Consider the following 27,237-nt stretch of genomic DNA (forward strand, 5'->3'; position numbering starts at 1 on the left):
GTCAAACTTATAAACCTAAGTACATATAAATAAAACAAAATCAAGATTTTTACCTTTTCCTAGCATTTCATGAAGACTCAGGTCTTGAAGTGGACATATGTCAAGCTCTGCCTCAAAACTCAACCCAGGTTTCGAGCAGCCAAGGGCAGACTTTTCGTTCATTAAAAATGGGTTGAATTCTTTCTTATTGAAAATAATTCCAACTGTTTGGCAATAAGGAAGAAATTCAAAAATATTTTCCACACTGAAGAGTGTCTTGGATTTGTCTTTTCTGACTTTCTTAGAACACATTTGATGGAGGACCTGAGGGAAGCTTGTCTTTTGTTCAGCTATTTTTCTGTTTTATAGCCAAATAATCAAAATCATTAATGCAAAATCAGTGCAAAGCCTGGAAGGATGATAATACCAAAGATAAAATGATATTTCCAGGATCTGTCTTCAAAGTTAAGAATGAAAACTTAACTGGCCTCTTTCCAAGCTGTTTTTATGGCATGAGATTTTAACTCTGCCGTGTACACTAAGAGCTGTCCCTTTAGCCTCTGCCTGCCTCTTGCAATTGCAAAGACTGCTGTGGAATTAAAAGAAAGCCTTTGAAGGCATCGTCTCAAGCTGACCACATGACAGATCCAATTAGCCTCAAGGAAATGAAAAGGTATGTCTCTGTCCCATCTGCCTATCTACCTATCCATCTTATCTGTCTGTCCGTCCGTCTGTCCATCCATCCATCCATCCATCCATCCATCCATCCATCCATCCATCCATCCACATTTAATAAGAATTTTCTTAGGAAATGGAATCAAACATAATAAATAAATACATCATCAAAAACATAGTAACCATTTTCTTTGGTCCTGCTGCTATCTCAGATGGAATTTAAGAATCTGAGCAGAGCACAGCTTTGAGCAACAACTGTGACACGTGGGGATGTGTCACAAACACCAAACGTGAAAGCTATGGTGTTGGGGTCCCTGTGGCCTCGTCTCGAGACCCTGGTGATGACTTTGGTGGCAGTGGCAGGACAGACACATACCTGTGACCACTCAGACGCCTCCCAGATGGACAGACAGTCCTGACCTTCACAGCTCTGCACGGGCGCAGGTCGGGGCCCCTGGCAGTAGAGGGGCCGCGTGGTGACGTGTGTGCCATTCTGCAGCTGGTACACGCAGGTCACCTCCCGATGCTGGGCGCCCTTCTCACAGGTCGCTGAGCAGGGGCTCCAGGGGCCTGCCACCCACCTGCCAGGAGGACAAAAGACAGTGAGAGAACTGGGTGGGGAAGCTGGGTTCCTCCCAGGGCCTCCCAGATGGGTTATGGCATCTCCAGCCTGGGGTGGGAGGGGGGAAGAGCTGGAAACAGATGGAGAGAGCTTTGCAATAGAAACAAATACCTTCTCAAATATTTGAAGATGATTTTTTTTTACTCCCTTTATAAGTTTTTGCTTGACCAAAATAATTTGCATGTGGCAGACCCTCAGTCCTTTTCATTCTAATTCTCTAATCAGCCACTACTGTTCTTAAAATGGATTGCTTTATCCTGGACAGAAGGGACCAGGTGGGGTCTGAAAGCAGCAGGAGGGCATGAGGTCATTTCCTCTCCCTTTCAGTGGAAGTTTGGGGTTCATTATTGTTACCCAAGTCTACATTGCTTCCTTTTTTTTTTTTTAAAGACTTATTTATTTATTTATACAAGCACTGGGTACAGTCAGAAATGCCGGAGGGTGAGAGAATTCATCAGGGCCAGAGCGGGAAGCAAAACAGGCAGACTGACGAAATACACTGCTGAGGGGAGCAGCGGGCGCGGCAGGAGAGGTCTGCTTGCCGGTGCTGCAGAGGCTGCAGGCAGCTTCACAGCCCAGCGCTCAACCACTGAGCCACCAGGGGAGGCCCTACACTGCTTCCTTTTTAAGCCCCAGATGCACCTACTCCTCTGGCCCACTCTCACGGACTGACTTGCAGCCAGACCTCCCCGCCCTATCCTTCTGCATTGGCCTGTGTGACCGCAGGTGCCAGGCATTAGCTGGAGGGCTGTCCCCTGCTATTGTGTTGACCCCAACTGGGAAAACAGCCAGGTCCTATCTTATATTTGCTGTCCTACCCTGGAAAGTGGGGCCTCAATGCTCTATTCTTGGGAGAGCCGCCTGCCTGCAGGGGGCACTCCACAGGGCGCCCCACCTCCATTTCTGGACACACAACCAGAGCTTGTGCTCTAGGGAATGGAGGGGTGGGTGGAGGTCACATCCAGGACACCCTCGGTGGGATGGGGCATGGCTGGGAGCCAGTCACCAGCCCTGCCTCCTGGGGCCCAGCCTCCTGCCCCATCACTGCCTGGGAGAGTAAGAGCTTTTTTGTTTTATAGGAGGAATATAGGACAACCAAACAAAGGGCCAGAGAAGAAAAAAAAAAAAGAGAGTGAAAACTAGCAGGCAAATTATAGATCTGAGACATACAGTAGGGGAAGGGGAGGGAGGAGAGAAAATAGGAGGCCCCACTTTCCAGGGTGGGACAGCAAATATAAGACAGGACCTGGATTGGTGGCTGTTTTCCAGTTGGGGTCAACACAATAGCAGGGGACAGTCCTCCAGCTAACGCCTGGCACCTGTGGTCACACAGGCCAATGCAGAAGGGTAGGACGGGGGAGGTCTGGCTGCAAGTCAGTCCATGAGAGTGGGTGGAGGAGTAGGCACTAGCAGAGATGCATCTGGTGCTTAAAAAGGAAGCAGTGTAGGGGTCTCCCTGGTGTCGCAGTGGTTGAGCGCTGGGCTGCGAAGCTGCCCGCAGCCTCTGCAGTGCCGGTTCCATTCTTGGCTGCTGGGCGAGGGTCCCACATGGCGCGCAGACCTCTCCTGCCACCCGCTGCTCCCCTCAGCAGTGTACTTTGTTGGTCTGCTTGTTCTGTTCCCCTCTCTGGCTCTGGTGAATTCTCTCACCCTCCCGTGCTTCTGACTGTACCCCAGTGCTTGTATAAATAAATAAATAAATAAATCTTAAAAAACAAAAGGAAGCAGTGTAGACTTGGGTAACAATAATGAACTCCAAAGCAGGGGAGGGAAGAGCACAAGGGATATGGTGAAGGTTTACGGAGGAGGTGGTGATGGGAGATTTATGGGAATTACACTTGCGGGGAGAAATCAAATATTGCACAAAAATTAACAAAGATGTAAGGAAAAAAAAAAAAGAACTCAGATCTGTGGGGATCAGATTCACACAGCACTTGAGGGGCTGCAGGAGGCCTTCCAGATTCTTTTCTCCTTTGCCTCTGGGTGTCTCCCTTTTACCCCTGAGGGTGCTTTGCAAAACTATGACAGAAAGGAAAACAGCCCATGCATCCATCCTTCCCTTTCCAGAAGAATCCATTGACCCCTTGCAATTTCCTTCATCACCAGGGCCCAGGGCCTAGCAGCAGAATGGATGACATAGCCCCAGGCACAGGCAGATGTGTGTGAAGCCCACCTATGGCCTGCCTTGTTCTCCCAACGGGGGGCTCCTGCCTCCGAGAGCTGTGAAAAGGGGCTGCCCCTGCACCCCTCCTCAGAGCACTAAGATCATTGTCAGATGTATTGAAAAGTTCTCATTTCCTGGAGCCTGCTGGGATTCAAAACAAGCTCTGCCCAAAGCCCAAGCAGCCTCCTGACCCCACCACGTGGGACCTGGAATCTCACTGGATGATGCCATAGGGAAGAGGAGGGAGCACGGATACAGCCTACAATTAAAAGTGACAGTGCAGGGCAGCTCCTGGCGCATCCCAGCTGTGCCCCCCCAGCTCCGCCCTGCTCCCACTTGCAGCTGTGCATGGGGTTCTGGACACACAGATGCAAACACAGCATAACCCCCTGGGAGCCTGCAGCCAGCTGGGCCATCAGCATCCAAGGCTCACTGCTCAGGCAGAGATGAGCATGGGGGAGTGTGTGTGTGTGTGTGTGCGCGCGTGTGTGTGCGCGTGCGCACGTACGTGCTTGTGCGCGGGATAAGGAGGCACCTCAGTATGTCCTGGCGTCAGGCGGTCTGGGAGTCGGGGGAGGTAGTATCAGAGCTGAGTCTTGAAAGGTCAGCAGGGGTGGTTAGCTGTGAATGAACTTGGCCACTGTACACTGTTTCACTGAGGGGCTACTTGTCATCCTAATGCTGGACAGAATGCAGTGAAGGCTGGAGCAAAACCTCGCTGGTTCCAAGTCCAATAATTTGGGAAAGGAATTACAGTTCCATAAAACAATTTATATGACAATTAACAATGTAAATCTGATTTTTTAAAATTGTGTCCCCTAAAAAGCTTAACAGCAACATTTATTAGCCAAGTTTGAGTTAGCGGCTCTTCTTAAAAGCAATAAAACTGTAATTCTGGAGGATGCCACCATTAACACGTCCCTAATCCAGGCTCTGGCGGTGGGATGGACTGGACTTCCTTCTCTGTCCAGCACAGACTCAGCTCCTCTGGACATACTTCAAGTTCAATCATTCTAATCAGACCCTTTGGGCAGCGCCAGCACTGCATGAGATTTTTTTAAACTGCTGCTATCACAAGTTACCATACACTTAGTGACTCAAAATAAGACAGGTTTTGGGCCTCCCTGTTGGCACAAGGGGTTAAGACGCAGCACTATGAAGCTGTCCGCAGCCACTGCAGCACAAGTTCAATCCCCGGCCAGGGAGGTGACCCACATGGCGCAGCAGACCGCTCCTGACTCGCCTGCTGCTCCCCTCAGCAGTGGATTTCAGTAGATCCACCTGCTCCACTCCCCATTTGGTCTCTTTATTTTAGCTCAGGGGATTCACCCTCCACACCTCTGGCCGGTACTCCAGCTCTTTTATGTAAAAATAAAATCTTTAAAAAAATAACCACAAAACCCCAGCAGGTTTATTATCTTGCAGTTTTGGGGGCTGGAAATCTGACACAGATCTCAGTGGACTATACTGTCAGGGCTGGTTCCTTCTGTTTCCTTATCTTGTCCAGCTTCTAGGTGGGTGACTCCCCATTCATTAGGTGGTTCCTTCTTCTAGCTTCAAGGTAAAAAATGTCAGGCTGACTCCTCATATCATGTTGCTTCTCTTCTGCCTCCCTTGTCCACTTTTCAAAAAAAATTTTTAAAAGATTTATTTATGCATACAAAAACTGGGGTACAGGCCAGAAGTGTGGAGGGTGAGAGGCTCCACCAGAGACAGAGTAGGGAACAGAACAGGAGGAGTGACTGAACTACACTGCTAAGGGAAGCAGCGGGCGAGACAGGAGAGGTCTGCTGTGCCATGTGGGTAGCTCCCTGGCTGGGGATCAAACTTGTGCTGCAGTGGCTGCGGACTGCTTCATAGGTTGTGTCTTAACCCCTTGTGCCACCAGGGAAGCCCTCCCTCATCTACTTTTAAAGGTCTGTGGGATGACACTGGACCTGTTCAGACAGTCCAGGGTAATCACTCTGCTTTGGGCTGGCTGATTAGCAACCTGCATCCATTCTGGCCAGGGCTGCCAGAAAATGGACCACAAAATGGGAGGATCACAACAACAGAAATTTATTCTCTCACAGCCCTGCAGGCTGGAACTCAAACATCAAGATGTAGGGAGGAATGGTTCCATCTGAGGGCTCAGAGGAACCTAGACACCTTTCTCCTAGCTCGGTGGCCACCCACAGTCCTTGGCTTACAGACACATCACTTCAATTTCCACCTGTCTTCACCTGGTCATCTCCCTGCATCTCTCTGTCTTTCATGACATTTTCTTATAAGGACACCATTAAGGGTTCATTTTAATGGATTACATCTGTGAGGACCCTATTTCCAAAGATCACACTCTGAGATACTGAGGATGAGCATCTCAACATATGTCCTTGGGTGGGCACCATTTTAACCCATGACACAACTTTAGTTCCAGGGCCTCCCTGGTGGCTCAGCAGTTGAACGCTGGGTTGCGAGGCTGCCCACAGCCTCTGCAGTGCCGGTTCGATCCCCGGCCGCTGGCGAGGGTCCCACATGGTGCGCAGACCTCTCCTGCTACCCGTTGCTCCCCTCAGCAGTGTACTTCGTCAGTCTGCCTGCTCTGCTCCCCACTCTGGCTCTGGTGAATTCTCTCACCCTCCTGAGCTTCTGACTGTACCCAGTGCTTGTATAAATCAATCAATCAATCAATCAATCAATCAATTTTTAAAAAAAAAAACCAAAAAACTTTAGCTCCAGCTGCATCCTTAATGCCTCTTTGATGGGTAACCTCACATAGTCATGAGCTGCAGGGATTAGGATGTGATTAGATTAGAGCAGCTAATCTTTGGGGACATGATTTTGTCTACCACCGACCCATCACATTCACAGTCCTGAGAACTTTCAGCTTTATGCAAAATCCAGTTTCTAGTCTAATTTGGTTGAAATTTAAACTAGGTAAAGGATCTTGTGAGATCTGCTGAGATGGGACAAAGGAACAAGAGCATCTTCAGGGTCATTGTCCTAACACAGGTACCTTATGTTGAATATAATGTGACTCTCAAATAGAGATCACCAAGGAAGACAACATCATGAGGTCATTTATTTTCGACAACTTCAAATTGTAATAAACAGTGTGAGATGTTATATTTCAAAACAAGTATTCAAGCTGGCCAATGGTCTACCCACTACTCAATGCCAACTTTATCCATCTCCAAGATGCATCAAAAGGAAGGAACTGGTATTAGCTGAGCAGCTAATCTGTGCCTACCTCTGTTGCGACGAATATCCCCTCTATCTTATTATGCAAATACCATCATAATATCAAATGCCACATATCACAGCATAAAGAGAAGGCTGGGAAACAGCTCCAGAGGCTCCAGAAAGCTTCAGCACAGGTTAAAGAGAGAAAAGTTACCAAGTGGTCAGGCCTAACACTGTGTGGACCAGGTAAGCATCAGCTACTATCCCGGGTGTAACTACCCTCAATCTAGACATCCAATTTGCTCAGAGGAGCTGCTGTTCCCCAAAGCCTGCTGGACCAGGCAGTTTGTGGGCATTGGAACCAACACACTTTTCTCAAACTGACTTTTTTTCCTCTAATTTTCAAAAAATCTGCATGACTTGAATGAAGGGAACATGAAAAACAGCAGTGAGTACCAAATCCTGTAACTTGGCATGAGTCTGTGACCTCCTCTGAGCCTCGGGCCCCTCATCTGTAAATCAGGGGCAAGAGCAGTGAACAGCAGAGCTTTTTTTTTCTTTTTTCTTTTAAAGATTTATTTATTTATGCATACAAGAACTGGGGTGTAGGCCAGAGGTGCAGGGGTGAAAGGATTCACCAGAGACAGAGTGGGGAACAGAACAGGCTGATTCACTGAAATCTACTGCTGAGGGGAGCAGCGGGGGAGTCAGGAGAGGTCTGCTGCGCCATGTGGGTAGCTCCCTGGCAGGCCAGGGATTGAACTCTTGCCGTAGAGGCTGGCATTAGCTTGATAGTACTGTCTTTAAGCCTGCACCACCAGGGAGGCCCCTCAGCAGAGCTCTTTCTATTGCACTTTGCAGATATTGTGCTTTTTTACAAATAGAAGGTTTGAGGCCACCCAGCACCAGGCCTGCCTATCGGCACCATTTTTCCAATGAACGGCATGAGCTCACTGGGCTCTGAGTCACACTGAGCTGAGGTATATATATTGTTCTCTTAGGATAACACTTTTGCACACTTAATAGACCACAGTCTAGAGTAAACATAACTTTTATATGCACTGGGACAAAATGTTCCTGTGACTCGCTTTATTGAGGTGGTCTGGAGCCCAACCTACCACATCTGCAAGGTGTGCCTTTCTACATTGTGAGGACAAGATGACAGGTAAAGGCGGCGGCGGTGGGGAGGTGGTGGGGCTGCGAGGCTCCAGGGAGGTGACCCTCATTCCTTTCTTGCTGTTGCAGGACCACTGTCCCCTGGACAGAGGATGTCCAGCCAAGAGACTGCAAAGTCTTTGCTCTGCTCTGCAGAAGTGGCCTTTCTTTCCCGGACCCCTGCAGCTCTGTCACACTGTGCATGGGGCGTGGGGTCAGGAGGCAGGGCAGAGGCCGACCAGCTAAGAGCCTGCTGACCAGCTAAGAGACCACTGACCACCCAGGCCCTTCTGGAGGACAGCAGGCGGCACCAGCCCCTCATGTCCACCTGAGTCGCTCTCAGCTCAGGCCAGACGGCAGCCAGCCTGTTATGAGAATGCTCCACACACGGCTTTAGCATGTGCCATTTATAGTCTCTGAAGATATGCGGCTGCTTTTATTGGACAGATGTCTGAGTATGCAGGAGCGGGAGAGCGGCGCTGGACTTCACAGCGGGGTGGGGATGCTTCCCCAGGGGAGCAGGGCGACGCTTTGCAGCTGCACGTTAAATATCCCCTCAGCGTTTGTCCACTTAAAACTCGAGAGTTATGAGTTCTCATATACATTTCCCCGAAAATGAATACTATGCACATATTTGTTTTGTAACGGAGGAAATGAAAACCTGAAGTGCACGAGGAGGAGCGAACATTGGGGTCTGTGAATGTGAGCTTGTCTGGACTTGAAGGTATCAGTTCAGCCCTAAAAATTGATTTTTTTAAAGATTTATTTATTTATGGACACAAGAACTGGGGTACAGGCCAGAGATGTGGGGGGTGAGAGGAGTCACCAGAAACAGAGCGGGGAACAGAACAGGCCGATTGACTGAAATCCACTGCTGAGGGGAGCAGCGGGTGAGACAGGAGAGGTCTGCTGCACCATGTGGGTAGCTCCCTGGCCAGCTGGGGATAGAACTCATGCTGCAGAGGCTGCGGATTTCTTCATAGTGTGGTACCCAATCCCTTGCGCCACCAGGGCGGCCCAGCCCTAAAAATTGAGATGGTGATTTTCCAGCATCTGAGAACTTTCCATGATTTCCCAAAAAGTTCTTTGAGTCAGTCTAGTTAGTTCTAATTTGTTGGGGAATGGGGTAGGAAGAAGGGCATGATGGGAAGGGAAGTGGGAAGGTGTCAACACTTAGCTATAATATGGCTTAAGGAGTCAAGTTCCTAAGATATTTCTCTAGATATAATACCAGCTAGCCTTTGGTGAGAGCTTCGACTGCCAGGCAGCGTTTGAAGCATGATTTGACATGATTCAACTTATTCACTCCTTGCAGTGATTCCACCCATACAGGTGAGGACGATAAGTGTCTTGCCCAAGGTCACCCCTTCCTTAAGTGGAGCAACCTTTGACAGTTCCACGGAGATGTAAGTTCCAAACCACCCCAGGCAGCCATTGAGAGAGCATCATTCAATATGTTCAGAGTTGTGAAACCACCACCACAATCAAGGCCACACGTAGCAAGTGTCGCCACAACTTCTTCTCTTCAAAGTACAACTGAGGGTCTCCCTGGTGGCGCAACGGGTTGAGTCTCAGCACTATGAAGCTGTCCGCAGCCTCTGCAGCACAAGTTCGAATCCCAGCCGGGGAGCTACCCATATGGCGCAGCAGACCTCTCCTGTCTCACCCACTGCTCCCCTCAGCAGTGTATTTCAGTGGATCCACCTGTTCCCCACTCTGTCTCTGGTGAATCCTCTCACCCCCCTGCACCTCTGGTCTGTACCCCAGTTCTTGTATGCATAAATAAATAAATTAAAAGCAAACAAACAAAAAAAGTACAACTGAAAAATCCAAAGCCTCATTGCAACGTCCTGATTTGAAGATGTCGGAAATGAACTCTGCAGTCTTAAGAGGCCTGTGAGGCCAAGGCCTGTCTACTAGGGCATTCAGCTTGAAGCTTCTACTATACTGGGAGGGGGCGGGTGGCTCCAAACCCTGCCCAGGTGGCCGGCTGTGGCTTTCCTCTACCTCTCACCCAAAGAAACTCCTCTGCCCCATTTGCTGGCCACATGTCCTGCGTCCTTCCTTTTTTCTTCACTCTGCTTCCCGTGTTCCTATTACACACACATGCTCACTTGATTTTTCATTGATTTAGTAGTTTTTTCCAAGCACGCTGTCCCAGGATGATTAGGGAAAAAAGACTCCCCCAGAGTAATGATGCGATATGGTTTTCCCAAGACACCAGCCTGGGTGGTGCCAGTCAGGAACCAACAGGGAAGTACTGGACTGAAATGGCTGCAGGAAATACCCAGAGACCTGATGAACCCCAGAGGAGTCCCTGCCCAGCTGTCCAGCCCCACAAAATTATTGAACATGAAATATGCAAGCAGACCTCCCCGAAATTCCACCCCTGCTGCCCCACTTGACGATGCCAATGCTCACAATTCCACAAGACTCTCCAGACACGCTCCTAAGGGGTCGTTCTTGGCAGGTGGAGCGAGGCAGCGCTGTCCTCTGGAAGGGGCCACTGTGTTCCGAGGGCAGAACTGGCTGACAGTGGCTCTAAGCGCCCTGTGGGAGTTTTGGCTTTCAGCTACAGGGAATTCCCAGTGCTGCCAACTTCCCCACTGGCCAGTGCCTTTAATTGCAACCCTCTTATTAGCTCCTTATGGCCCTCCTGCTGAAGGTGGCTCCTGACTCCCCCAGAGCAGAGAAAAGCCAGCCAGGCTGCTGGCCTACGACCTCCGAGGGGACTCTCTTCGGGTCTATTCCAAATCCTTCTGCCTCATACTATGCGGCTGAGTTACAGGTGGTGCCCTGAGGGGTACAGCTTGTACAGGGTTATGTCTATGGGGAAGCTGAGAATAAATTTCCTCGGGGTGACAGGCGTCTAGGCTGAGTTATGGGGAGACAGCTGATGGCATGGGGGCTGCGCAGTGGGGCCCAAGACTGTTCCTCCTTGACTTCTCAGCTGCTGAGAGCGCCTATCACCTCCCTCCTACTTCTGTGCCTCTCCTCGCAGCCCCTCGCCCTTTTCTCCGGGTAGATCAGACTTTGGCTCCTTGGAGCCTGTGACTTGTTTTTCTTTTCTTTTTGCAGACCTGACCGAGGCCACAGTTTGCACAGGTATTTCATGCAGGGGATCCCTGACTCTCTACCTTGGGGGATCCACACCTCTGTGAGGGGCTACCTAGAGGAAAACAGGGGGTCCCCATCCCACCTCTGTCTTTTTTTTTTTAAAGATTTAGTTTTATTTATTTATTTATTTAATTTATTTATACAAGCACTGGGTACAGTCAGAAGCACGGGAGGGTGAGAGAATTCACCAGAGCCAGAGTGGGGAGCAGAACAGGCAGACTGACGAAATATACTGCTGAGGGGAGCAGCGAGCGGCAGGAGAGGTCTGTGTGCCATGTGGGACCCTCGCCAGTGGCCAGGTATCAAACCGGAGCTGCAGAGGCTGCGGGCAGCTTTGCAACCCAGCACTCAACCGCTGCGGCACCGGGGAGGCCCCCACCTCTGTCCTTTTTTCCACTGCCTAAATCTCATGGCCCCTCCTTTTCCAGAGGCCAGCCTGGGGGCATCAGGACCTGGGGGTCAGGTCCTAAGGGTTGCCACCAACACCACCCCCACAAGGAAGCTCCACTTGGCGTCCGGCCCAGCCCCACAGCCACTGTGCTAGTGTCATGCAGCTGCCTCCTAACTGCACCTCTTCTCCCTCCCAAGTAACTGATGAACCTGAGGCACCGCTTCAGTCAAGTGATTTCCTCACTCCAAAGCCTTCAATGGCTCCCTGGTGCCGACTGCCTTTCACACCCAGGACCTGGCGCCGAAGGCCCAGTCTGATCATTTAATCCTCCATCATTCCACCAAGTATCACAAATGTTTTTCAGGAATATATGCCAGCAAACAAAAACTAGACTCCAAACTAAGGAACATAAGAATTTGGATAGCTCATAGTAAGATGCCCGTGGACAGCTCCCCCTGCTCTGCTAGGCCAGCGTGCCCCCTCCTGTCTCTCTCTTTCTCCGGATTTGACAGACCCTGATATGGGGGCGCTGACACTGCTCCCTGCACCCAGACACCCCTCCTCATTTCTCTTAGGTAGCCAATGGCAAGTAATTTCCTGGGCGGGGGACAGGCCCTCCGTACATCTTTACCTCATTATGGCTGAGGTCTCTGGAGCCCCAGGCTTGCTTCTCCTCAGGCTAACTGGTTGTTACTCTAAAAATTCAAGGACCTGTGTGGGCCAAACCGTGTGCCCTGTGGAATCACCCCCTGCTCCCCCGGCCCCAGTCTGGGACTCAACACTGCAATTTTCTGAGGGAGTCGTGGGAACTGCACCTAAACCCAGGTCGTTTTCCCTCTCGGAAAATGGGGTGAACACTCTTATTCATTCCTTTCTCCATCATCCGCGGAAAGCGCCCACGGCACAGCCACAATCCCCTTCGGGACTGACTCAGGCCTCCACAGGCCCTGGGTAGAGCAGTCTGGGATCTGCACCCTACCCCCAGCATGCGCCATCACCCCCTCCTCAGGGGCAGATCCTGCCGAGGGAGGCAGCGTGTTCTCAGTACACCCCAAACCTCAGCTCCGGCACGTTGAGAGACACTGCGTATTAACGCTGCTGGCTAATAAAACCACCAGCAGTTTCCTATAAAAAGTTGCAGTGGGATAAATCCACAGTAAAATATTCATGTCCTTTATTTCACTTCACAGAATGATTCAAACATCTCAGCCACACGGAGTCACGGCAGATGCTGGGCAGATGTTCTCTAGGCAAGTACGGGAGACACAATAATTAGTCCCAATTAAGTTCTCAGTAAATTATGTAATGGAGACCTTTAGCTACTCAGCCCTGAGAGGCTGACTGGGCCGGAGTCGGTGAACCTGGTCCAAAACTATTCAGAAACTCCGGGCTGCTCTGGAGAATTCATGTTCCGAGTCAATTGCGACGAGTCTTGGCATGAGAGGAAATAATGAATACCATAACTACTTTCAATTGAAAATAATAATTTGTTAATAACTTTAATGGCTAATGAGCTACAGAAACCAAGTCCCTGAGTCTTCCAAGCAGAAAGGAAAGCGCCTTTTGAGTTTTGGCTTTATGAAGCTTGATGACGTCTATGGCATGAAATCCCCCTGGATGCGTTTGAGACTTTTTATTCATGTCAGAACCATCTATTCTGAGGCGGACGCTGCTTCTCCTTGATTTCTAAATGGTCTCCCATATATCTGTTCAGCAAAGGTATTTCTGTTTAATAGACTTTAAAGGATTTCTCCCCAGATGCCCCCCTCCCTGCCCTGATTTCAAGGACCCCAGAGGAACAGCTGGTACATCAAGTCTTACTGGATTGAGTTTGGTGGCATCTTTTCCCTCCTTTAAGCGTTGCATGCTGTCAATTTTTAATTTTGGGTAAGCAACAGGATATTTCTAGAGAACTGCAGAGGACATCCACTCTTCAGTGAAATTCTTGGGGCTACTCAGAATCCAGATTCCTCTCCCTCTACCTTCCAAGGCCTGGGCACATTTTGCTGTGGGTGCTCCTGTCCAAGCACTTGCTTTATCCCTGGATATTTTTTTTTTATGATTTATTTATTTTTATACAAGAACTGGGTATAGGCCAGAGGCACGGGAGGGTGAGAGGATTCACCAGAGACAGAGCAGGGAGCAGAACAGACAGAAGGACCAAAATACACTGCTGAGGGATGCAAATGGCGAGAAAGGAGAGGTCTGCCATGCCATGTGGGTAGCTCCCTGGCCAGCCGGGAATTGAACCCATGCTGCAGAGGCTGCAACCAGATCCATAGCACTGAGCTCAACCCACTGCACCACTGGGGAGGCCCTCCCTGGCTCTTTTGAAGGGAAGTTTCTAGCACAGAACCTTGTGCTTGTTGAAGACCCAACAAATGTTTGTTAGTTTTTAATTTAATTGAGTTCCATAGCTGTCAACTAGGAAATTTGAACAGTGATTGTAATGTTCTAAAATGACCTTTGTGTTGGTCTTCAGGGCAACTTTACCTACATTTTCACTTGTTTTAAGACTCTTCTATAGTCATTTTTTTAATCTATGTAGTAGAAATTGTAAGTATAATTAAAGCACATTTAAGAAAATCTGAAACATAGATAAAAAAATATAAAGCAAGAGAACCAAAGAATACATGTGCACCTAGTTTTTTTCTCCTAAAGGTCTTTTCTTTGATGTTGATGTTATACTATAAACAAATCATTTTATATTTTGCTTATTTCACTCTTGATAGAATCAATTCTTATGTGATCAAAAAGTCTTTTCTCAAGAGTGATTTTTTAATACTTACACAACACTCCATTGTATATAGAGCCAAATTACTCAAGTAGTGCATTCTTGTGGGACATTTGGGTAGTTGCCAATTATGTCCATATTTTGGATGATTTCCAAAGGGTAGAAATTGAAGCCCTGGATCTGAGGTGTTGAGTGATGTCTGCGGAAGAGCAGCAGGGTCTGCTTGGGTCTGTGAGTGGTGAGGAGCTCACGGCACTACAGATGGTGCTGTCTGCCCCATCAGCCCATCCAAGCAAGCCAGACAGGTGATGACACTTGACTATGTCAGGCACCGGGGGAGGATGGTCTCCAGAATCCCTCTTTGTCTCTCTTCTTTTAGCCATTGTACCTAGCCTTTTAGTTTGTTCTTCATGAGGCAACAATATCCAGGTCAGTGCAGTGTCCAGACTCATGTGCAACCCTCATCTCCTGCTCTGGACACAGCTAACTGGCCAACATCCCTTTAGCAAATCCACACTCCTCCGGTAGTAACCCAGTCAGCTCCAAGTGCATAAGCAATAACAACACTCACTGGAGCCTTCTATGTGCAGATGTTATGTGCTTCAGTCTTCACTTAATTCCCAGCTTGATGAGGAAAGGGGAGCTCCTGCAATGCAGCCCGTTCATGGCCACAAGTCAGTGGGAGGTGAGATGGACTCTCCCCGCAAGCACCAGCCTGCCCTGCTGTCATGTGGCACGTCACAGCCTCCGGGTCCCTTGACCCGCCTCATCAATCAGGCAGGGCATTTGTCCTGGGCCCCACGTCATGCATTCTTCCCACAAGGTTGGAACTGCCTTGTATCCCTGACAGTCTTCACCACCCAAAGGAAGCTCTGGACACAGTGCTTGGTGTATAATAGGCCCTGAGTTAAGTGTGTTCAATGAGGGAATGGGGGAATAGCTTTAATCGCTCAGACTGAGTTCAATGCCAGTGGACACCCTAGCACTCTCATATTTGAGTTGCTGCCAAATGTGGGTGCTATATTCTATATGTTTTACTTCCAGGTAGAGGTGTCTTTTGCACTTAATTTTTAAAAATTAATCTCCAGCTTTATTATTTTGTGACCAGGAGTACTGCTTATAATAGTTCTACTTCATAGAGTCTACTGGTGTTTTTTCTTGTGACCAAATAAGAAGATCCTGTGAATGTGCACAGGGTGTAGCAGGGTGTAGCAGGGTGTAGTACTAGGTAGACACGACAGCTTCTTGTGTTCTTTAGGTCTTGTCTCTCCTTCCTCAGTTTTGGTCTACTTGCCACTTGATCTGTTTTATATTTTGAGAATTGTGTTAGCATCTCCTACACCTAATATTTCTATGTATATTTCGCCTCTCTTGTGGTTTGCACTTCACATAAGCAGTTGCTATGCTGTTTGGGGCATAATATTCATGATTGTTATATCTTCATTGTGAACTAAGATTTTTAATATTACATATTTACTTTTTTTTCATGTTTAATGCTTTTTGGCTTGAAAGTCTATTTTGCAATCAAGAGTGCTACTTCTGATTTTTTACGTTTTCATGTCCCTTGCATGTATTTGCCCATCCCTTTATTTTTAGATTTTTTGAATTGCAGAAAAGGTGTGTTGCTTGCAAACAGCATATTACTGGAACTTGCTTTATTAGTCAATCTGAAATTTTTTTTCTTTTTATAGGTGAGCTAAATTCATTCTAATATGTTTGGTCTCAACTTTGTAATATTATTTTATTATAGTTACTATGTGTATTTTGTTATATTTGCTGTGCTTCCCCCTATAATGTTATTTCTTTGTTTATATACATATTTAATATAAAGGTTTTTATTTCATTTTAATAATACCATTTTGGTTAGGGAAAGGTTTTGTTTAATTATAACATACATATAGAAACATACATAAATTGTAAGGGCATTGATGAATTTCCACAAAGCAAGGTATTTAACAAATCATATTAATAAAAAAAACATTACCAGCACTTTGGGACAGCTTCTCACATTCTTCCAGAAATTCTGACTTCTACCAATGATTAGGTATGCCTGGTTTTGAACTTATGGATATTGAAATTATAGAGCATGAATTCTGTTGTCATTTGTGTTCAACTTCTTTTACCTATCACTGCATTTGTGAGATTGAGCCATACTGTTTGTCATATATTCATCCATTCTCATTGCTGTGTAGTATTCCACTGGGTGACTAGACCACTAGACCATATGTCTACGCTTGGTACTGAGGGTAGATATTTGCACTAAAACAAATTTTTGGGCTCTTAGAAATAGCATTGTTCTCAATATTCTTCTTCATGTCTTCTACATACTGTGGATATATACTGAAATGTAACATTCCTGAATCATGAGAATTTGTTCAAACAGATTTCCAAAGTGGTTATACCAATTTACACTCATATCCAGCAACAAATGACAATTCCAATTGCTCCATGTCCTTGTCAATACTTATTATCATCGACCTTTTCCACTTTAGCCATTCTGATGGGTATGTAGTGGTATCACCTTGTGGCTTTAAAGTGTGTGGGTGGAGAACATGGGTGAAGACAGTATGGGTGAGGACAATGGGATGACCAAGAGTTGGGGCAGTACTTATATACTTTTTAAAATAGCTTAAGCCCCCTCTTTCTTTTACTCTCTGATTTATAAGATTTTAATGACATCCCTTGACTCCCAGTCATTGTCTAAACATATCAATGGTATTATTCTACTTTTCTGCTTTCTACTTTTTCTCTTTGTTTCTTTTGTTATACTTTTCCTTTTCCCCCTAATTTTTTAGTTGCATTATTTCTATTTTTTCAGACTATATAACACACATTATTCTCCTATTCCCATTTCCCACTTTGATTTAGTTTTAAACTTATAACTAAATGTTCACTATCAGTCCTTTTACCAACGTGCCCCCAACATGGTTACAAGAGCATTCTGTCCTACAGGGATTGACAAATTATGGCCTGAGGGCCAAATCCCTTCTGACACTTGTTTTTATAAATTAAGTTTTACTGGAACACAGCCATGCCCATTTGTTTATATATTGTCTGTCGCTTTTATAGTGGTACAATGATAGAACTGAGTAGTTACAACAGAGACCATATGGCTTTTAGAGTTAAGATAGTTAATGTCTTCCCTTTATAGAAAAAGTTTGCTGAGTCCTGGCCTAATGGATTTCTCAAGAAAGCTTCATGGGCCTATAGCCTTTTTTTTTTTTTTTTTTTTTTGTGGGACCCTCGCCCATGGCCGGGGAACAAACCAGCACTGCAGAGGCTGCAGGCAGCCTCGCAGCCCAGTGCTCAACTGCTGCGCCACCAGGGGAGGCCCGGGCCCAGTAGCCTTGTTCTTGTACATTGAAAACTGTTTTACTAAACCCTTAATACTTGAAGGACAGCTTGGCTAGATATAAAATCCTCAGTTTACATTCTCCTTCCTGGTCCATAATGACACTACTCAGAGCCTTATATCCATGAGAACTGGGGGTCGCTGTCCCACTCCACAGAATTGGGTGGGGGTTGGAAGTGAGGGAGAGCAGAGGGTTGCCCCAGTTCCGAGGGGAGCCCAGGCAAAGGTTTCTGACCTCATGGCTGTCCACACCACAGAGCTAGAACTGTCCCGTGACAGGAAACTGACAACATGTACATGCAGAACTGAGGACAGAACCACCAGGGGCTCCCTGGACACAGACAGAGGGGACCTGGACCAGATCTAGCTCCATGATGATGGGCCATCAGCCTGTTTTCCTGCTTCATCCATAGGGTTATCAAGGGAGACTTGCTGGGAACTCTGCTAACCTGACCCACCACCCCAATAACATAGCCTGACAGGCACAGGGTGTTCTCATTAAACTCTCTCTTACTGGGGCAGGCACACATTCTTCTTCTAACATACACAAACCATCTGTCCAATTCACCGACTTGTCCTCCAGCAGTGCCAGGAGTTGACAGCAAGCTGAGCTTGTGTTCTTCAGACCTGTCGGCTTGTCCATGCGAGAAACTGAAACCCACCTTCAGACTTCTGACTCTTCTCTCATCAGCTACTATTTCCTAGACCCAGTCTAAGCAGAGCCTTCCTTGCAGGTAACATCTGCAGATTCTCTAGCACCTTGGGTTGGATTTCCTCCAGGAATGGGGTTTTGGAAATGTCTTAAAATTGTGATGATAACACTGATCATAAGAATGACATCAGCAGCACTTACTGTGGACCAGAAGCTATTGATTTCTGCTAAATCATGTAGCTTCCATGCCAGTCTTATGAAGTGGGTGGTCTCTGTGTTCCCTATTTGATGGGGTTTGAGTGGTCTGGAAGGATCCAGGGGCAGCTGTGGAGCTGGGATGGGAGGCCAGCAGCTGAGTCCTCCTTGAACTTGGAGTAAAAGGCCCTTCCTCTCGAGGCTCAAGTTCTGTCTGCTGCTTTCTTCTGCCTTTCCTGATTGTCACCCTGTCCTACTTGTGGAATATTAGCAGTGGGTTAGAGCTACACTTTGGTCTTCCTGAGCTTAACCCTCCTTGTTTATCTTACTTGCAAGGTCAACAGACAGAAGAAAACAAAAAGCTGTCCTTGCAGAACCCAGTAAGCAGGGCTCAGTCTGCTACCTCTGCCTCTCGGGCTGAGGTGTCTGCTAAGGTTCCAAATGGTTTTCCACTTTCCTTGTCACATGTCCTCTTCCCTGACATCCTGATGCCTTTACATTGGGGTGCAACCCAAGCTGCTAGGCAGCCCCCTGTACCTGTGTTGGCCTCCCCTCTTATGTCTTATTGGGTCTGTCCATGATTATGGAGGAAGATTTAAATCCTCCAGAATTTTCCCTCTGAGCTACATTGATCTTCCTTAACTATGGGATTGGAACTAGCTCTACTTTGCCTGTTATTTATTCTATTGTCCTAAAACTGAGGGATCTGTGTCTCACGTTGTTTAGAGGCCCTTTTGGGATGGTGGCAAACTGCAGGATGTAATGGTCCTTCACTGCACCCCAGTTGCTGTCACTGTCACTCCAATGGTGTCTCCTCCTGGCTTGTAAGAATTAAAGCCAGAGGGCCTTCCCTGGTGGCGCAGCGGTTGAGCGCTGGGCTGTGAAGCTGCCTGCAGCATCAGTTCCATCCCCGGCCACTGGCGAGGGTCCCACATGGTGTGCAGATCTCTCCTGCAGCGCCCCTCAGCAGTGTGTTTCATCAGTCTGCCTGTTCTGTTCCCTGCTCTGGCTCTGGTGAATTCTCTAACCCTCCTGCGCTTCTGACTGTACCCAGTGCTTGTATAAATAAATAAATAAATAAATAAATAAATAAATAAATAAATCTTTAAAAAAAAAAAAGAATGAAAGTCAGAATAAAGGACCATTTTACAGTCTCTTCTATCTTCTGAGAGACGAGGTATGGAGGTGCTTTGCCTACAAACTTGGGTGACCAGAGCTTCTCCCATCACGAGAGCTTCCTCTGTGAAGGGCCCAGAGCCCCCTTGAGGGTCCTGTCTATATTTTCGACTCAGCTAGGGTTGCTGGGCTTCTCTCAGGAGATGAAATGGCTGACAATCTTTCCCTCCTGGATTAGCCCCCATATTCTTTCTACTGAGCATTCTAGCCTCTGCTGTTGAATTCTAAATCAAGGAGCTCAATCCACCAAATCTGCTTGTTCTGGAGCGGAGATTTCCAGAAACCTTAGCTACCATGTATCAGTGGTTCCCAGCGTGATATCTAGGCCAGCATCATGGAGAACTTGTCAGAGATGCAGGTTCTCAGGTCCGCCCTAGATCTACTCAATCAGAGCCTATGGGGCTTGGTTTGGCCACCTGGAAGCTAACAAATGAGACTTCAGAGGATTCTAGCACACCTGCTATGCAAATTAGCCCCCATCTTGTTTCTGACCAACTCCCTGAGAAAGTCTGGCCCTCGGTTTACCATTTGTCCTCACTGGGCATGTGCAGCTGGATTTGATTTCTCTCCCTGCTCTCCAGATTTAAAGTAAAGCTGTCTCCAAGTGGTCAGGGAGGCCTCCCTTTTCAGGCAGTGGATTAGGAGTCCCGGCAGGGAAAATGCAATTGTCTGTGTGCTTGGCGAGGACTAAAGCACATTCACCACCTCTGTGGTGCTAATTTTTGATCTTGAAGCTATAAGGAATTCCTCTTAGAAATTATGTGCTTATGTTTCACCACGCTCCTTCCTTCACTGGTATTTAAATCCAAGTATAGGTTAGCAGGCAGAAGTGCTGGCAGCCCCCAGAATTTGACATCCGTCCACATCAAGTGTAACTTCATTACTTCCCGCCATCATTCCAGCCTGGGCTGTAACGAGCCACCTGGGCAGGACACATCTGCGAAGTTTCTAGTCACGCACTGAGCCCGTAACCCAATCTTGGGGTTTGAATGACACTGAAACCCTTTCATAATCCCTTTTCCTCCCCAAGTTCTACCCTATTCCCGCTGACAATATTATCTGATGTTCACAAAGAGAGAGTTCAGAAACATTCATGGGGTTAGAAATGAACCACTTGAGATTTTCCTGCTGTCTCAATTTACCCTGAAATACATAAAAATTATATAAACTTGTTCTGACAAGAAGGGGAATGTTAGCATACACTCAGAACTTCCCCCAATCTTTTATTACCTGGAAAATACCAGCCTGGGTTATTTAAATTCTGTACTCATACACTGTATTAAAAATATGTGTGTGTGTGTGTGTGTGAGTGTGTGTGTGTGAGTGTGTAGTGTCTTATGAAATGATGGATAACCCATAAAATGCCGTGTCCAACAGCTGGCCGATGTTTATCATTAATAGAGTTTTGTAGCTGAGCGGTGCTGATGGTTTTGGCTAGTGTTCATCCAGTGCTTACTCGGGATGAGGAATTTATAGGCATTACTTCACCTAATCTTCTCAAGACGTCTATGAGAGAGGTTCTGATTTTCCAGTTTATACATGAAGAGATCAGGTGACATGCTCATGGGTTTGCCTCGAGCTAGTAGTGGGGCTCGGACCTTAGCACTTGTAGGCTGCCTGCTCTACCCAGTCCAAGTTCTCAGTACCCACTCTGCCAGTGAGAGGCTGCCCCTAAGTAGTATGGAGAGAACATGTCACTCTTTTTCTGATTAGCTCCTGAGCCTAACAATTTGTGTGTCATTCTGCCTCTGCAGACAAGGATACAATGATGTAAGGATAAGGATGTAATGATCTTGTTTTTATTTCCAATTATAAATCTATTTGAAGCCCATAATAAAGCATGCATAGGTAAAGGAAGGATCAGATTGATTTCTGCAGGATCTGATGCTGACAGAGTGGGACAAGAAGGGCTACTGGGAGGGTCCAGAAGAAGGCCAAGTTTAGAAACAGGTCAAGGTTAGGGTGGGAGGGACAGAGCAAGGGCAGAGTCCATCACTGCTGCACTGAGCAAAGGTAAATCAGGACAACTGGATGCACCAGGGTCTTAAACCCACTCCTTGTCAAAGGAGCATCTGTACAAACCAGAATCTGCCTCCCAATGGGCAAACACTCATGGCTTTGGAGCGAGACCTGATTTCAGCACAACACTGCTGACCATGGAGATGAGCAATTCTGGGCTGAAGGCACTTTCCCCCACTTGTATGAAGTTATCCATTCAAATGACTCCCTAGCTTCCTTAGGCCTGGGCTCTGTTGGGGTACTGTAGAGAGAAGAGAATACCCACCGTGTACGTGCTCTTCAAATACAAATATCTCACCCTGTGGGAACGAGAACAAGAAAAAGAAGGGGCAAAGTAAACAGAGGAATGGACAGAGCTACACAGACAACTGCTGGAGGAGTGAGAGGTGCCCTGTCTGTCCCTGTCTGCTCACTGAATTCATTGTTTGGCCACAGCGGACATGCTGGAGGCGTCAGAGCCTAAGAGGGTTGATCCTGGAGCAGGTAGGTTTTCTTCATACCCAGAAAACTTGGGACCTGGTGCACACATGCCTCTGTCACCTTCTGTTCCCTGAAACGTATGCTACTGCTCACTGGGGTCCGAGTGAGAGAGTGTGGGTCCCTCCGAGCAGCTCCCTCTCCCTGACACCAGCACCCCTGCCTGCACCTCCCCTAGCCCATGGGCCTCCTGGGAAAGCACTTTCATATATGAATGCCTCACCTTAGATGGCTAAGGCCCTGCATTTCAGTATTTTAGTATTTTTCCAGCGTGGTCCAGATTACACTAAGAACAAGCCAGAAAACCAACCAACTACAGGATATGGCGAAATTGCTCTTCTGCTTAATTTCATGCCTTCGAATCTCTGGCTGTGCCATGTTCACTTCCAGAAAGGGGGAATCCCACTTCCTCTTCATCCCCCTCTGAACTAAAGTCCAATCCAATGTCCTTCGCTGATCTCTCTCATCCCCCTTTTGAATAGTGATGTAAAAGTGTCCTTCTTTGCACCACAGTAAAAGCAGGTGGTACTATTTTATTTTTTAAAAAGGATTTATTTATGCATATAAGAACTGGGGTGTAGGCCAGAGGTGAGGGGGGTGAGAGGATTCACCAGAGACAGAGTGGGGAGCAGAACAGGCAGACTGACTGAAGCACACTGCTGAGGGGAGCAGCGGGGAGACAGGCGAGGGCTGCTGTGCCAAGTGGGTTAGTTCCCTGGGGATTGAACTCCTGCCATAGTGGCTGACAATGACTTGATTGTGCTGAGACTTTAACCCCTGCAACACCAAGGAGGCCCCAAGTGGTACTATTTTAAAATGATTTGACTTGAGTTCTACTTAGTACCAGTATGACCTTTGGTAAATCACTTAACTAAGTATCTCAATATTCATCTGTAAAATGCAGAGCCTTCACTGCCTTCCCGGGCACTCCCTCCTCTCCTGCCCCTGACAGGCTGGAATGGACTGGCCCACTTCCACCCAGCTTGGGATTTCTGCTCTCTCCATAATTCATGTCTTATCAAGAAGATGGTAAGTGACAGTTTACATGTGCTGATAAGATGATAATGGATAGCTTCTCAGTTTTAAGAGTCTCTGCACTTACAATAAATTTACTTTGAAATATTCTCTGGAAAATAATTTCTTTTTTTCTTCTTATTTTTCCATAGAAGAACTGGGGTACACACCAGAGGTATGTGTGTGTGTATGGGGGGGTGATGAGAGGATTCACCAGAAACAGAGTGGGGAGCAGAACAAGTGGATTTACTGAAATACACTGCTGAGGGGAGCAGCGGGCAAGACAGGAGAGGTCTGGGTTAGCTCCCTGGCTGGGGATTGAACCCAGGCCTTAGTGGTGATAGTGCTGAGACTTAACTCCTAGGCCACCAGGGAGACACGAGAAAGAGAAATTTCTCTAGGATTTATAGGAACACTGGGATCCTCAGTTGGGAAGCAGACGCACAAGAGGCTGAACAGCAGCTGCTGAGATGGCAGGACCAGGCGGCATTTCTTTCCATTGTCACACCTGATCCAGTTACTCCTCAGGAATTGGCACTTGTGTTGTTGGTATAATTTGGGAGTTAAAATAACCAGGAGAGACATGGGGTTTGGTAACAGGTTCTACCACACCCCGTCACGAAGAGTTTGGAAAAAACACTCGCGCTTTGAAAATCCCACAGCTGTTGATGTTGAAAGTTCACAACCAAGAGTAACACGCCCGCTGGGAGACCTTCCCTAGCAGGACACAGGAATTCTGCGGCACAGTAGCCCTCCTGCTGTTAGGCTTGCAGCTGAACCACATCTGTTGAAAGATCTTTATTACTTAGTTTTGGTTTGATTGTGCTATCAGGGGGTCTTGGGGTGCACGGCTGCTGTTCTTGCCTCCCCAGTGTCATTTTCCTCCTCCTGCTCAGAACTCTTCCATTTTCCTCACTTGCCAACAGGAGCATATGTGGGTTGAGCCAGGACGACCAGACCTTCTCCAGGAGCCTGGGTTCTGGGTGGAACAGCTCATGAGGGAAAGCAGCTCTCCAGGGCCCTGCAAAGTCTGCTCTGCCCTCTAGAGCCAGCTCCCAAATATCTTCTTTCAGTGTCCTTTCACAATTGTGGGAGCTACTACACATCCTCTCTGCACGCTTATATTTTTGGTACATTTCCTGGTTCAGTTCCTGTTGCCTGTGATCAAAGACCCTCAATGTGTACTTGATCTAGCATCTTGCTTCACTAAAGGCAAGGCCCAATGTGCCTTAGAAGCAGAACATCCCAGGTCACTTCTTTGCATTTCTGTGCTAGAAGCAAGGTTTTAGAGGAGGTGTGAGGAGGTTGAGGGAGGGGGCAGGAGTTCTGTGTCATTAGCTAACTGGGTAGCCTCCCACCACCCCCCTCACTTGATCATCTCTTCAATGGGAGGACAAGGTTGGCTGATTTTATTTTTCTGGGACATGCTGTCACCCTCGGCAGTCCACTGTGCAGGGCAGAAGTCCCTTGTGCCTCTGGGAAGGGTGGCTTCTAAGATCCAAATTCTCCTTGAGAAATGTATAATAGCGGTGTGCTCCCAGTGCATCAACAGAGCATAAAGGTACATCAGAAGTGTGTTGGTCTGTGTTTCTGTTTTTGTTCAAATACCATACTGTTTTGATTACTACTACTTTGTATATAATTTGAAGTCATGGAGTGTGATACCTCCATTTATCTTCTGTTCTCTCAGGACTGCTTACTATTTGGGGTCTTCTGTAGTTCCACAAAAATTTTAAATTTTGTTTGTTCCACTTCACTGAAGAATGTTACTGAAATTTTGATAGGTATTGCATTGAATTTGTAAACTGTTTTAGGTACTATTGCCATTGTAATAATGTTTATTCTTCCAGTCCATGAACATGAGATATTTTTCCATCTTTGTGTCTTCTTTTGACAGTGTCTGATAGTTTTCAATGCAGAGGTCCTTTACTTTCCCTTGCTCAGTTTATTGAGGTATTTCATCCTTCTGGTGTGATTGTAAATGATATTTTTTCCCCTTAATTTTGCTGTCCTCTAATTAATGATTTGCATATAGGAATGCAGTAGATTTTTGTGTATTGCTTTTGTATCCTGCCACTTTACTATATTCCTTTATTATTTCTAGTAGTTTTTATTTATTTATTTATTTTGGTGGTGGTGTTTTGGGTTTTCGATATGTATTATTATGTCCTCTGCAAATAGTGATAGTTTCATTTCTTCTTTTTCAAATTGGATTCTTTTATGTCTTTTCTTGCCTAATTGCCATGGCTAGGACTTGTAATACTGTGTTGAACAGTTAGTGGTGAGAATGGACATCCTTGTTCCTGATCTTAGGGGAAATGTTTTCCACTGAGTATGATGTTAGTGAGGTTTTGTTGTATAGTATGTGGGGGACACTGTAATGATAAGTGCCTTTGCGTCTCACCCCCACACACCCTGTGGCTCTATCTGACCCAGCACTTCCCTTGCCATGGATGGAGTCATGCTGTGGTGAGCGTGGCTAACCCGCAGCAATGTGGAGACACAGTGGGGACCTGGGTTGCAAGACTTGCCTACTGTGGGGTCAGGCAGTATGTGGCACTGGCAGGCAGGATGGGCAGCCTCCCCTTAAGAGCCACCATGAACCTCTTGGGAAGGGGGTGCTACGTCCTGATTGATTTCATGGGCAAATCCTTTCCTCTGACATTTTAGACTGCTCTCTAAGACCCTCTTGAGGATGGTTCCAAGCAGAAGCAGAGAAAGAACCATGTATGACATCAGACTATGTGAATCTCTCCACTGCGGTTCTCCATGCCCCTCTTTCATATGCCACCTATGTCCTATCCTTATTCTTCCAGGATTAAAGTCTTCCCTAAAAAGTTTCCCCTAAACTCATCCCCACATGAAAGAAATTATGAGAGGTTAAATCTCTTTCCACCCACAGCAATGTCTTGGAAATCCTTCATTGCATTCCTTCCTTGACTCAGGGACCTTCAGCCTAACTGCTGTAGGAGAAGCTGGCATGTCTCCCAGCTAATGTTCTCTATCCCTGGGGCAGAAGAATAATGCTGTAAACCATGGGGAACCCCCAAGACTTGAGACATTTGGACAAGTAGATCCTCAAGGAACTGAGGAGCTCAGCCTTCAACAGTGCAACACGGCTAACAAGAGGGCAGAGGTGCAGATGCAGGCGCTGCTTTAGAGGATTGGAAATAACCCAAGCTCTGTGATGCATCTCGCAGGTGCCCTCTGAAGGCTCAGGACCCTACATTGGATCTTTCTGGAAAGGCTCAAGTGGTTTTTAGGGAAGAATAAATGGAAAATTCTTCTGTAAGGCAGAGGCTCAGTTATTTAAACAATTTAATATGCATGCTGGGGTAGGATGAGAGCGCATGCGTTACTCGGGAAAGAGTCATCCTGTTTATAGGAAGGGTCCTGGCCACAGCTTTTGTCAAGTCCATTTTAATTGTTTCAACAGTATGTAAAGGTTGTTCATTCTTATTCTGATGTTTGTTTTGGGGCTAAAGGGGGGGAGATATTATTTTCAAGGTAGGATTTGAATGACTGGGGTGAGCTGGGACCAAGAGGGGACTGGACAGGTCTGCAAAGTACGGAAGGATCCTCAGAGTAGAGACCCTCATACTGGATGGAGACTGGTCTCCTTTTCCAGTCTTCTTTTTTTCTTTAAAGATTTATTTATTTATGCATACAAGAACTGGGGTACAGGCCAGAGGTATGGGGGTGAGAGTATTCACCAGAGACAGTGGGGAACAGAACAGGCAGACTGACTGAAATACACTGCTGAGGGGAGCAGCGGGTGAGTCAGGAGAGGTCTGCTGCACCATGTGGGTAGCTCCCTGGCCGGGGATTGAACTCATGCTGCAGTGGCTGCAGATAGCTTCATAGTGCCGTGCTTAACCCCTTGCACCACCAGGAAGGCCCCATATTTCAGTTTTCAAAGTCCTTTCTTTTCTTGTCTAGTACTAAACTCTGCCAGTAGGTAGGGTAGGACTCTGATAGAAAATAGCCAAGGTGCAATCCTTTGGAGACATGCTTGTCTATGCTATAAATATATTAAAAAGAAATGGCCACGTACATAGATGGATTAGCATGTGATACTGTTATTCTCTTCATGTTATAGATGCACAAACCACTGCTTAGAGACACAGATCCCCCCCGCCTCCCTCTAGGGAGTATGAGTCAAGGTTACCACCAGCGATGGGGAGAGTCCTGTCTTTCGATTGCAAACCCAGCCTGTCTACTGGATGGTGCCCCAAATTTCGTGCTAGGGCACGGCTTATCTGTGAGGCCACAGGAAAGGTTACCGGCACAGGGAGAGGAATTGTCAGTCTCCTTTCCCAGTGTCTTTGGGGAATGTCAGTGAAGTTGGGCTAA

The 27,237-nt window shown here is 47.1% G+C and overlaps 1 protein-coding gene across 1 annotated transcript in view; it reads right to left on the reverse strand.

Moving 5' to 3' along the window:
* The window catches only part of ADAMTS17 (ADAM metallopeptidase with thrombospondin type 1 motif 17), a 239,828-nt gene that overhangs the window by 10,240 nt on the left and 202,351 nt on the right, over window positions 1-27,237 (reverse strand). The window contains exon 20 of the mRNA XM_037510070.2: window positions 1,031-1,235. Coding sequence (XP_037365967.1) covers window positions 1,031-1,235 — 205 coding nt within the window. The remainder of the gene's footprint in view (window positions 1-1,030; window positions 1,236-27,237) is intronic.

This window comes from Talpa occidentalis, unplaced genomic scaffold (assembly GCF_014898055.3).
Source record: "Talpa occidentalis isolate TD23 unplaced genomic scaffold, MPIMG_talOcc4v2.1 talOcc4.14, whole genome shotgun sequence".
In the NCBI taxonomy this organism is placed as follows: domain Eukaryota; kingdom Metazoa; phylum Chordata; class Mammalia; order Eulipotyphla; family Talpidae; genus Talpa; species Talpa occidentalis.